The 12573-nt window shown below is 47.1% G+C and overlaps 1 protein-coding gene across 2 annotated transcripts in view; it reads right to left on the bottom strand.

Annotated features, from left to right (window-relative positions):
* Scamp2 (secretory carrier membrane protein 2) overlaps positions 1–11334 on the bottom strand; it is a 26638-nt gene extending 15304 nt beyond the window's left edge. Inside the window, exon 1 of one of the 2 annotated variants that reach the window (XM_028774414.1) lies at positions 11168–11334. In XM_028774414.1, the coding sequence (XP_028630247.1) occupies positions 11168–11224 (57 nt within the window). In that variant the 5' untranslated portion in view covers positions 11225–11334. The remainder of the gene's footprint in view (positions 1–11167) is intronic. The other variant, XM_028774415.1, reaches the window with a different exon arrangement.
* Positions 11335–12573: the final 1239 nt, after the last annotated feature.

Below are 12573 nucleotides of genomic sequence, written 5' to 3'. Positions count from 1 at the left end.
AGGTGCTTGTCACCAAGTCTGAGGTGCTTGTCACCAAGTCTGAGGTGCTTGTCACCAAGTCTGAGGTGCTTGTCACCAAGTCTGAGTTTGATCCTAGAAACCTACATAGTGGAAGGAGAGAATGAAGTCCTTCACACTCCACACATGCAGGCACACACATAAAAGGAAGGAAAGGGATGAAGGACGGAGGAGGAGGAAATATTCACTATATTCCACTGTATAAAGACTCTGATCAGCTTGTGTGTTTTACGGCTCTGCCAAAAAAGGCGACCATAAACTTCCTCATTTAACCTTTACAACAGCCATGGAGAAGACCAGCACCCCTGATGCAGATGGGAAAGCCCAAGCTCCGTGTAGGAATGGGAACTGTTCAAGATCTCTGGAGAGATGGTACACTTGATGTTCTTCCAGAGAAACTACAATCGAGCCCCAGCACCCACATGGTGACTCCCAGCCATCTGTAACTCCAGTTCCAGGAGATTCGATGCCCTCTTTGACATCCTCAGGCCACACACACACACACACACACACACACACACACACGGTACATAGGCATACATAGAGGTAAACACCCATGCACATAAAAAAAAAATCTCAGAGCAGTGTCTGAGCTAGGCTCTGAATCCAGGTCTGACTCTAGGGACTGGACAGTAAGCCTGAGACTGCAAGGCTGTGGGACAAATAGAAGCGGATTGATTACTATGTGGCCAAATGAATGAATCCTAGTCCCAAAAGGCACGAGTAAGGGCTTCCTTACTAAACTGGGAAGAGCTGGAGCCCGGGGCCTATCTTCAGTAAGACACACACGAAGTCTTTCATGGAAGGGTCACACTGAGGAGCCCGATGAAGACCATAAGCTTTCTCTCCAAGTCACAAGACTGCAGTTACCACCATCAACTTTCCTGTCCATGGAGCTCAGTTGGATCTTAAGTGGGTCAAGCAGTTATTTAAAAGGATGGTGAGGTCTAAGCTTCACCTATAAAGAAGTAATCTAAAACCTCTTCAGCTGCTCAGACTGGAACAACAAGGCTGTTTACTGAACGTATAGGAGGGGGAAGAAAAGCTTCTAAAGTTAGTTCTTTGCATTTCGTAAACAGTTACAGGGTAAAGAACATGCTAAGAGAAGCAGGACACAGCTCTTTCCCTCTTAAGAGATCATGGTCTGGTGGACTAGTAGCTAAGACAAAATGCCAAGAGCGTGCTGGGGTGGGGTTCAGCGTGATTGACAGGAGGGATGGGAGATAACCTAAGAGGGCTGGGAGAGAGGTGGGTGGGATGGTTAGCTTTAACTGCAAATTTGTTTCAACCTTATAATCATCTGGGAAGAGACTTTCAATTAGATACTGTCTACTTGAGTTGGTTTGTGGGTTTGTCTGTGGGAGGGTTATCTTAATTGATATGGGAAGCCACTGTGGGTGGTACCATTCCTTAAGCAGGTGGGGGGGGGAGTGGGGGATCCTGAACTATGTAAGAGTAGAGAAATCAAGCTGAGCACAAGCAAACAAGCAAGCATATATCCATCAGTCTCTCTTTGCTGTTAACTGCAGATGTGACGGCTAGCTGTCTAAGGCTTCTGTGTTAACTTCCCCACAATGTTGGACTGTGATATGGATTTATAAGTTGAAATAAACCCATTTTCTCCTTAAGCTGCTCTTTGCAAGGGCATTTGATCACAGAAATAAAACTAGAGTAGTGGGGTTCCCTGGAGAAGGCAAGAGGGCAAGCAAAGGCCCAAGGAGGTGAGGCCAGCAGCAGATAAGAGGAACATTTCCACGTAGGCAGGAAGTGGGGGCCCCAGGAAAAGCATGGCTGGGCTGGAGCTGACAAGGGTGCTCTTTACTGGTTTGGAGGAAAATCTCTCGTCATATGTTTCATAATTCCTGATTAGGCCTGAGCCTCAGGGACTTCCTGCTTTCCCATGTTGTGTTCCGCCTGAGCTCCTAGCGTGAGACTGATTCCAGGTTCCAAACAAGCAGACAAAACATCGTGGGTCTGGCATGGTAATACACACCTGTAGTTCCTGCACTCCTGAGGTTGGCAGAACACTAAGCCACCCTAGGCTACATACGCAGTGAGTCTAAAGCCAGCTTAGGCTACATAGCAAGACCCTGTTTCAAAACAAAACAAAAATTCCTGCGATCATACAAAAAGGTCTCATTGTACAAGTGCCAAGTTAGTTTTGTCAAAAGTAATCAGATGAAAAGGACGGAAGAACACATCAAAAGAATGAAGCAAAACCATGAGAGGGACCGGCCAGTTCTTCTCCATCTTCCAAATTTCATATAGCAGCATCATGTTTACCTAAAACCACAAGGGTTAGAGGAGGGGTGTGTTGAGGAAAAAGATTAGGGATGTAGCTCATTTTCGTAAAATGCTTGTTTAGCAAGCATGGAGCCCTTGGTTTGATCGTTGGCACAGCATAAACTGGGCAAGACAGCATCCATCTGTAAGATCAGCACCCACGTGGAAGTGGATGCTCAGAAGCTCAATCCCAGATAGACCTCTGGGATTTCAGGCCAGCCTGGCTTTCTTTTTTTTTTTTTTAAATATTTATTTATTTATTCAATGTAGTGAGTACACTGTAGCTGTCTTCACACACATCAGAAGAGGGCATCGGATCCCATTACAGATGGTTGTGAGCCACCATGTGGTTGCTGGGAATTGAACTCAGGACCTCTGGAAGAGCAGTCAGTGCTCTTAACCGTTCAGCCATCTCCCCAGCCCGCCAGCCTGGTTTATACAGTAAGTTCTAGGCCAGCTAAAATCACACAGTGAGACCCTGTCTCAAAAAATAAACATACAGACCCATCACGGTATCATACACCTGTAATCCCAGCATTTAGGAGACTGAAGCAGGGAGACTTGCCTCGAATTTGAGGCTAGCTTTGGCTACATGATGGTAACTAAACCCCATCTCAAAAGAGGGGAATGTGGGGAGCAAGCACTTGAGAACCTGAGGGCAAAGCACACTCCGGGCCTCCTCCCTGCCACAGGCAGTGATGTCGAGTATTCGAGATATGACAGGAACTTCTCGGCTCTGTTCTTGTCTAGGCCCTGGTCCTGGCTTCAGGCCTTTTGGTCCCTGAACCCCTCCTGTTGACAGAGTCTATCTTCAGCTTGTACCACCTCCTCCTCCTCCTTCCACCTGTCCATTCCCTACACAAACCAATCCACAAAAACGCTGAGCGGGGACCACCAAGAAGCAGCCTCATTCTTGCCCGAGAGATGGAACAGTGCAGAGCATCAAACCCAATCAACGCTGAGCCCAGGTGATAGTAAAGGCCGCAGTGTCACCCGGGAGCTGGAAGCGGCAAGACAGGCGCTCCTTAACTGGCATCAGACCACCTAAGCTCTAAAAAGAACATTCTTGGGTTCAGCGAATGAGAAGGGTATACTTGGGTATTTTGCTTAGTTTTCTTTTTTAGAGACAGGGTCTCACTGTGTAGTCCTGCTTGCCTCCAAATCACAGGATTTGACTGCCTCTGTCTCTTGATTGCCGAGATAAACGTGTGCACCTCCACATCTGGCTTAGTTTCCAGTTTTGCATTTGTGGTGGTTTGAATATGGATGACCCAGGGAGTGGCACTATTAGGAGGTGTAGTCTTGTTGGAGGAGGTGCCTCACTGTGAGGGTGGGCTTTGCAGCCCTCCTCCTAGATGCCTGGGAATCAGTCTTCTCCTGTGTGCCTTTGGAATAAGATGCAGAACTCTCAGCTCCTCCAGTGCCACATCTGCTTGGATGTTGTCATGCTTCCTGCCTTGATGACAATGGACTGAACCTCTGAACCTGTAAGCCAGCCCCGTTTAAATGTCCTAAGGGTTGCCTTGGTCACAGTGTCTGTTCATAGCAATGGAAACTCTAAGACAGCATCGTTGACTCGTTAGTTTGTTTTCTTTTTCTTTCTTTCCTTTCTCTTTCTCTCTTCCTTCTTTTCTATTTGAGGATGACCCTGGTCCCCTGATTCTCTTGCCTCTACCACCCAAGTGCTGAATTTTAAGCTTATGTCACCACACCCAGTCTAGAAGAAGGTCAAGGAGGCTTAGAGGTTAAGAATGTAAAGAGAGAACAGCTAGAAGTATCAGGAAACCAGCCTGAGAGGTACAGGGCCAGGCTGGAGCAGTTAGGACTTGATTTCACAGGAGTTGGAGCAGGGCATACTGTGACCATTCTGGTTATCGTGAGGAGCATGCAATGTACAGGACGGCATGTCTGTCATGACTGCTGACCTGAGTAACAGGGTCAGATTACAGGACAGCAGCTCAGCATGGAAGAGTTAGGGCCTCTAAAGACCTGTGGTAGATGTCACAGGCTCAGCCACTAAAAGCTGGTTACAAATGGAAAGGCTGCCAGGAGACTGGTTTTTCAGGCTGTGTGGGAAGGAAGAGGACCTCTGTAGATTCTGGACCACATGGGAGGTGTCTGTGCAGTATATTGGCTGGCATGTCTAGAAAGGTGTGGATGTGAGCTGCTGGAGACATTTGCCAGTGCCTAGAGTGTGCTGAGGACTGGGTGGGGATGCTATTCTGAGGCCACTGAAGCAGAGGCAGAAGACTGAGAATCAGGTCCAAGCGGAAGAGACAGGAAATGGAAACAGCCTGAAATAAGTCAAAGGTACCAGGCAGAGACATCCTAAAGAGTCAAGCCAGGCAGGTGTGTGTCACCCAAGCAGCAGAGAGGACAGGTACTGGGTGCGGTTGAGAGATACTGGGTGTGGTTGTGTTGTCTACAATCTCAGTACTCAAGAGGTGGAGACAGAAGGATCAGGAGTTCAAGTTCATCTTTGGCTCCAAGTTGAGATCCAGGTCAGCCTGGTCTAAGTGAGATATTGTCTTATGGAAAAAATAAACAAAAAAAGCCAGGCAAGGTGGCACATGCATTAGCTCTTGGGAGGCAGGCAGGTGAATTTCTGTAGTTCTAGGACAGTCTGGTCTACACAGTGAGTTCCAGGTTAGCCAAGTCTACATAGTCAGATCCTGTCTCAAAACAGACAGATTAAAAACAAACAACAGTTTCTGTGGACCCACGGCCTGGAAGCTGTTAAATCTGCCCACTTTTCTGAGCCCTAATGAAAAAAATCCTAATATTCTTTTTCTTCTTTCCTATCTCTCTCTTTCAAATACGGGCCAAAACCTAAGCATGTCATCTCACAGCTTAGTGTCAGCTCCAGACAGCTGAGCAGACGGAGGTGTCCCTGCCTTTATGCAGACAGCCCACGTTGGGCTTTCTCAGGCGTTCGCTGAAGCCTCCTGCTCTCACCACACAGCTGCCTGCTGACCTGATGAGTGAGGCAGCTTAACTAAAGAGGCATGGCTGTCGTCCTCTTCCATTTCCCTCTTGCTGGTGGCTGCCAAGGTTTACAGCTTGCTTGCCCTCAAATTTTTAAACACTAACTGTCAGAGACAGAGTACAGGATCTAAGACTGAAGAGGCCCCTGGGTGACAGACCAATACAGAAGTGACTTCTTAAAGAAGTGACTTTTGGTTCTTTCTGTTCAACCCAAATTCTTCATCTGTTCATCTTTCTGCCTTTGGTCCCAGCCCCTTTCTGGCACGGCAGGGCTTCTGGCGTGCATAAAGGCGTGGACAACTCTAGGGGGCACCTGATGGCCCAAGGCTCGCCTTGTACTGTGCTCAGGACTCTTCCCTAAGTGGGTATCCTGGTTAAATATTAGCATCCTCTTAATAATGGACAATCCTATGCACTGTGACTCCAAAGAAAATTTAACAGAAGTATAGAGTCCAAGTTCATCTGGATCTCTAACCAAGCTCTAACCCCCACCTGGCTCCAGGTACCAAGCAAGCACAGAGGCAGGAGCACTTCCATCTGGGTAACTGTCTGGAGCTGGCAGAAGCTGAGAGACTCTTTCCATTTTCAATTTTTTTCCCTTAAATTTTTTAAAAAAATTTATGTGTACAGGTATTTTGCCTCTATGTCTGTGCACCATGTGCATGCCTGACCCCTTTGGAGGCCAGAAGAGGGATCTGAATTCCCTGGAACTGGAGTCACAGACTGTGGGTGCTAGGAATCAAACCAAGGCTGTCTGGAAGAACAGCCAGTGCTCTCACACTACTGAGCCACAGCTCCAGCCCCACTTTCAAATTTCTTAAGACAAATACGTTCTACCAGGTCCTTAAGCTGGACGTAGTGGGACACACATTCCAGCACTCTGCAAATGGAGGCAGAATAATTAGGAGTTCAAGGACAGCTTCAGTTACACAGCAAATTAGAGGTCAGCCTGGGATACATAACACCCTAACTCAAAGGGTCTATTTGCGATTCTGAGAATTCCCAAACCTCAGGCTGGAGCCGACCCTTTCTGGGAAGTGGCACAGGCTTTAGTGTCTATGGAGGGAACCTCAGGTCACTGTTTGCACAAACCATCTTGCTGTCATCCTACACAAGAGGGAAATGTCTGCATCCCAGGGAAGGAACCACAGCACTGACATTATCTTTAAACTGCAAGGAAGCAATGTGTGAAAGAAATCGAGACTGTGAGACTTGGCAAGTCCAGGCTCTGAAAGACTTCCTCTGTTCAGTGCCAGCACTCCTTCCACACCCCATCCCGGGACCCAGCCTGCAGAACCCAATCTGGCAGAACGCTCGGAGGCATTTGCTTGGGTGGTCTGATTTTTAGTGGACTGCTGGGGGCTGGGGTGGGGGTGGGGGGAGAAAAGGACAGTACAATGCCTTCTCTTTTTAGTTCTCTACCTCTGCATCACTTGACAAGACTCGTGAGGAACATCTGTGAGCAGACAGCCTGGAATCATTCCAACCGAGGGACCCAAACAACCAGAGGGCGAGGAGCAGATGTGCCACAGTTAAGAGAGGAACCGGGGTGTGCACATGGAGGCTGTGAAAGTGTTAAGGCTTGGCTCGTAGCTTCCTGCTTCCTCCTAGGAGTTTGGTAAGCCTCTGCCACTCTCCAGGACTTCACTTTCCACTCAGAGCTCTCTCTTGGAAGGACACTTTCGAATAATCTCAACTATACCTATTCACAAGGAAGGGGTTCATGGACTGCACTGGGGGGTAGGGGGGCAGGGGCATCATAACAAACCTGAATAAGGGGGGCTGAGAGACAGTTATCAGGAAATGGCTGTCTCTGCAGGTGTAAACCTGAGCTGGGTACCCAGAACTCCCTTTTTAAAACTTATTGAGACAGTGTCTCACTGAATATCCCTGGCTGGACTAACACTCACTATGTAGACCAGGCTGGCCCCAAACTCACAGAGACTACTTGTCTTTGCCTCTATGATTCTAGGATTAAAGGCATGTTACCGCCAGGCGGTGGTGGTGCACGCCTTTAATCCCAGCAGTCGGGAGGCAGAGGCAGGCGGATTTCTGAGTTCGAGGCTAGCCTGGTCTACAGAGTGAGTTCCAGGACAGCCAGGGCTACACAGAGAAACCCTGTCATGAAAAAACAAAAAATGAAAAACAAACAAACAAAAAGTTCTCTGACCTCCACACACCTGCATACACATGAACATACACAGAAAAAATAACTTGGGTAAGGAAATCAGTTTCAAAAATGCATAGGAGTTTCACTGTTTTTTTTTTTTTTTTTTTTTTTTTTGTGTCAGCAGAAACAGGTTCCTTGATCGAGCAACTCTGAGAAATGCTGGCTCATTGAGGAGCTTCTCAGGCCTTTAACCAAACTGGCAAGCCCTATCAGTCTTCATGAAAAAATGTGGTGGGGAGCATTTCTCAAACCCACTTGAGCATAGAACAGAGTGAGTACCTTAGAAAGTTCAAAATATACTGCCTAAACGTATTGCCTTAAAACCCCTATATTGAGGCCAGGAGTGGTGGGACATACCTTTAGTCCCAGCACTGGGGAAGCAGACGCAGGCAGATCTCTAAGTTCAAGGCCAGCCTGGTCTACATAGTGAATTCCAGGACAGCCAGGTCTACACAGAGATCCCATCTCAAAACAAAAGGGGTCAAGTGTGGTATCAAACACCTCTAATCCCAGCACTTGGAAAATAGAAGCAGGTAGATTTATGTGAGTTCCAGGCCAGCCTGGGCTACAAACATACACAGTCACACACACACACAAAATCTCTAATGGACTGCCCTAAGGTAGAGTACTTGTGTAGCATGCTCAAGACGCTGGGTTCTAGCCTCAGCAACAACAAAAGAAAACAAAGAATAAAACTTGTCCTATTCTATCCCTTCACCCTAAGAGATGACCAGAGGGCTCTCTAAGCCTAACTCTGAGTTCGAGTCCTAAGACTCATGGTGGAAGCAAAGGAATGACTCCTGCAAGTTGTCCCCTGACCTACCTCTATCATGCAACACAGCGTGAACATGTTAGATACGTAAACATAAAACTTTTTTGAAAAGTTGAAAAGCTCGGCGAGTGCCGATTTGATGAGCACTACCAGGACTCTCATTTCGAGAAGGAAATGTTACGCTGGCAAGCTCTCCCAACACTCAGGAGTCAGAGGCAAGAGGACTACTGCAGGATCCAGACATGGCAGTGAGGTCATGTCCCCCCCCCAAAAAAAAAAAAAATTAGTTGACCTAAAATAACCCCAGGACAGTTTACACAATGTATACGTATGAGATTTGAGAATCACAGCAAGGACGCCCAGGCCTAAATTCCTGTGTGAGGCTAACTCTGGAATGCTTCTGTTGACTCTAGCATGTCCCGGTCTCACTGGAGTCTTGCCTTTTGTGAAGCTGAACTGAAGATGCTAGGATAGATTTCTAAGAACATTTACAGTCCCTAACTGTCAGCCACAGACTCCAAATGGCAAGTATATTTTGCAATCCATCACGATATGGTATGACAGAAAAGGAAAAAGGAAAAAAAAAATTGTTCTCTAGACTGACTAGGTGTGACAGTTTGAGTCTATCACCTCCCACCTGCTCTCTCCTGAGCTCTGAGCCAACACCCTGAGTAAATGAAGCTGGACTCACCTTTAGTCACTGGGACTACACCCTCCCAGTGTCCCAGCCCTGGCAAACAGGGAAGCAGCTCACACTATCCTAAGGGAAGGGAAGGCATCTCTAACCAGAAGGAGCTCCAGACATCAGATGCAAGGCTGCCTCTCTTTACACAGTTTCTCCTCACACAGCTTCCTACCAAGGATGAATAGTCATTCCAGTATGAGGGGGAGTGTATCGCTGTCAGCCTAGCCCTCTTCTTCCCACACAGGATTCCCCTCCAGATGTTGCCGGTTTGCAAGCCAAAAGCTGCTTCCTGTCCTGTCATATCCTGAGACTGCTTGGACAAACAGTCTTACTTGAATGCAATGCAGAAATTACTTTGTTACTTCTAAAGTTACTCTCACACTTCGCCCAGTCATTTCCGAGGCCAGAAATGCACTTTAAGACTTTCAAAGAGCTACTTCTAATACAGGACAATCCTGCCCACTGCTAACTCTGGAGAAGATCTGCTACAAAGTTGGACGGCTGGCTGACCCTGCGAGCAGCAAAACATTTATTATTCTGACAGAATAAAACTGGACAAAGGAAAAGTTTGTATACCACATACTCCCAGAGACTACTGGATTCTTGCTATACATAACCAAACCTCCAGTATTATAGAACAGTCTATCATTAAATCAAAGGCATTAGCAAACAGTAACAGGAAAAACGCAAATATTCTTCTCACTCAACTAATAGAGGCAAACATTTGCCTTCCATAAGAGACAAGGTCCCTGCAAAGGCTCTGTCATGAAGCATTAAGTTACAAGAATATATTCTAAATTCCCCAGTGTAACAAGGAATGAACTACCAAAATCTGCCTGAGGGTTCCTATCAGCTAGGTCACCTTGGGAAAGAAGCATAAAATTTCCACTCTTAGCCTGGCTGGGTGTGGTGGCTCGAACTAGTTATGGCTGCACTTGGAAGAACCTCAAGTTCAAGACCAGCAGGTGACACACAGGGAGTTCAGGACCAATCTGTGTTATATGAAGAGAACCTGTTATAACTGAACCAAGGGCCAGGTATAAAGCTTAGTGTTACCCAACAAGCGCAGTGGTAGAGGACTTGCCTAGAATGTGCAAAAATGTGGTTCAACCCCACCACTGCAAAGCTTCACAATAGAAATGGTTATAGACTACTCCCTGAGTGTATAACCATCTAGTTCAAGGCACCTTTGCTCTGCTCCCACCCTTGGAAGGATCCACACTGGAAAAGCTCAAAGGACTTCTCCAACACTTGTGGGAAACGCTGAAGTTGTAGATGACCAAAATAAAGTATCAGCAGGACGAGTTCATGTGCTTGGTGACATACTAACATAGGAGGAACAGCTGGGCTCATAAATCCCCAGTCATCACAAGCACGAGTCCCTCAAACTGGTTTCGGGCAGACATGAAAGAAGAAGTACAAAGCGCCTGGGCACTAACAGCGTTCCAGTTCTTCAGCACAGACAACAGGGAACCCCTATGTTCTCCACGCGAAGGTTTTGGCTTAAGTCCGAAGACTGTTGTATTCTTCAAAGTTCCAAAGGTCAAACCAGTAACCACCCATGCAGATTTGTCAGACCCGTGTACCTTGTGCTCCAAGGTCCTTCACCTCCCTTCCCCGAAAATTTGTGTGGCCCAAACTTACTCTAAACAAAGCCCTTGGCCAACAAATATAATTTTTACTAAGGCTATTTTCTGGCTTGGGCTATCGTCCTACCCTTTCTCAGCCTTCTTTTCTTGATAAACACTAGAGACTCTCCTGTACTTTAGATGCTTGCTTTGCTGCTGGCTGTTGCTGCTAGGGTGTTGGGTTATCTCCACATTTCTCCACCCCAATAGGCTTCTACTTCCTCATTATGTTTCAATGAGCCTTTCTCCTAGGATGACTCAATACAGGTAGATTCCCCAAGACTGTAGAAATGTCACAAGTACATTTTGCTTCCCTTTCTGACTTTAAGACACCTCCCCAGGATAAGAGCGTGCCCGGCCCTTTTCTCCAGCAGAGGCCGGCCAGACAGCCTACAACCCGGGTACTCTTAAGAGCCCACTTCTTTGCAGCGCCCCGCCCCCTTGCCGCAGTTCCACCTGTTGCAAAGTCCCGCCTCCATACAAACTATGATAGGCCAGCCTTCAGATACCGCTCTCCCATTGGGCAGGTGATGCGTCCCTCCTACGCCACGTCTCCCGGCTCTGGCGAAAGAGGCCCAGGCCGCAGCCCTTGGCCCTAGAGAAATCTTGAGAGTTGGGGGTTCTACCTGGAAGGGGTTTACATCCACTGGGTCCGCGAAGGGGTTAGTGTCGAAGGCCGACATGGTGATCGAGGGCCAGCGGGCGATCTCCGCGAGCGCTGCTGCCTTCGGTCACTCAGACCCAGCGGCACTCAGTGTAAACCCTCCACTTCCGGGAGCGAGGCAGCCGTTCTGGCGCAGGCGTAGCGCTCTCTGTGGGGGCGTGGCCCTGGACGTCACAGAGGTCCGCTCCGCCCCTGCCCCGCCCATTAGAAAGCGAAGGTTATGCATTCTGTTTTCATCCACTTTCTTTTATTCCAGAGATGCTGGGGATAGAACCCAGGGCCTCACGAATAATAGACAGCGCTGTAGTCCTGAGAGACATTCCCAAACCTTCCATCCACTTACTCTTCCGGTGCAGGATCTCTTCTGATGTCTTCCTTCCAATGTGTATTTATTTTGAGCTTCCAAATAAAGGACTGGCAGGAAAGGACCACGTTCAAGCAAGTCCTGGACTAAAAGGACAAGAGTGACATGTCAAACAGGAGTTATCTGAAGAACTGTGCTACAAGATAAAGCTGGAAGACCTTGCGTCAACTTCTGCTCTAGATAAGCAGGGGTTCTTTTAGGCTCCACCCTCCTGTGATTTCATGGATATCCTAGAGGTGGTAGTTAATTCACTCACAAACTCGACTTATTCATCCATGTCTTTGGCCACTGTGGAATCTAGCTCAAATCATTTCTTACCCTGGAATAGAACAGCGCTACTGATTGAGTTATTCTCTGTGTTGTAACCAGATGATTTGTTTTTTGTTTTGTTTTGTTTTGTTTTTTGTTTTGTTTGCTTTTGGTTGGTTGGCTGGTTGTTGTTCTTCCAGGGTTTTTGGCTGGTTGGTTTTGTTGCTTTTTTATTGTTTGTAGGTTTGAGGAATCTCTCGTCCTAGAGTCTGACTGATGCCCTTCTCACCAGCTTAAAAAAAACAACAACAGCATAATTAACATTTGCTGTTAAAGGATGATTGACATAAAGTAAATATTCTTTTCATATATCGTTATCTTATGTTAAAAAATGAACCAGGCTTGAATGTGTGTGTCCTTTCTCCTAAGAATCTCAAACAAAACTATTTATAATGAAGATGCCACCTTTCTGCATCCTCGCGAGCTTATTTACAGTAACCTGACAGGTACCCCTCAGAACTACCCAGAGATCTCATTTAAGCTTTTTCTTTAAAAAAAAAAATAGTGATAGTGGTAACTATTGTTGTGTATGCATGAGGTGTGGTTGTGAGAGCATATGTTAGAGGCTGACTGTGGAGTTGGTTCTCTCCTTCCGCCTTTATGTGATTTTCAGGGACTGAGGTCAGGTGACCAGGCACAGCAGCAAGCAGCCTTACCCACGGAACCATTCTGGTGTATGAAGTCCAAATTTTCAG

This window comes from Grammomys surdaster, unplaced genomic scaffold, assembly GCF_004785775.1.
Source record: "Grammomys surdaster isolate TR1022 unplaced genomic scaffold, NIH_TR_1.0 241, whole genome shotgun sequence".
NCBI classification, from domain to species: domain Eukaryota; kingdom Metazoa; phylum Chordata; class Mammalia; order Rodentia; family Muridae; genus Grammomys; species Grammomys surdaster.
Note: the sequence above shows the minus strand (reverse complement) of the source record. Positions and strands in the feature narration are given on the sequence as shown.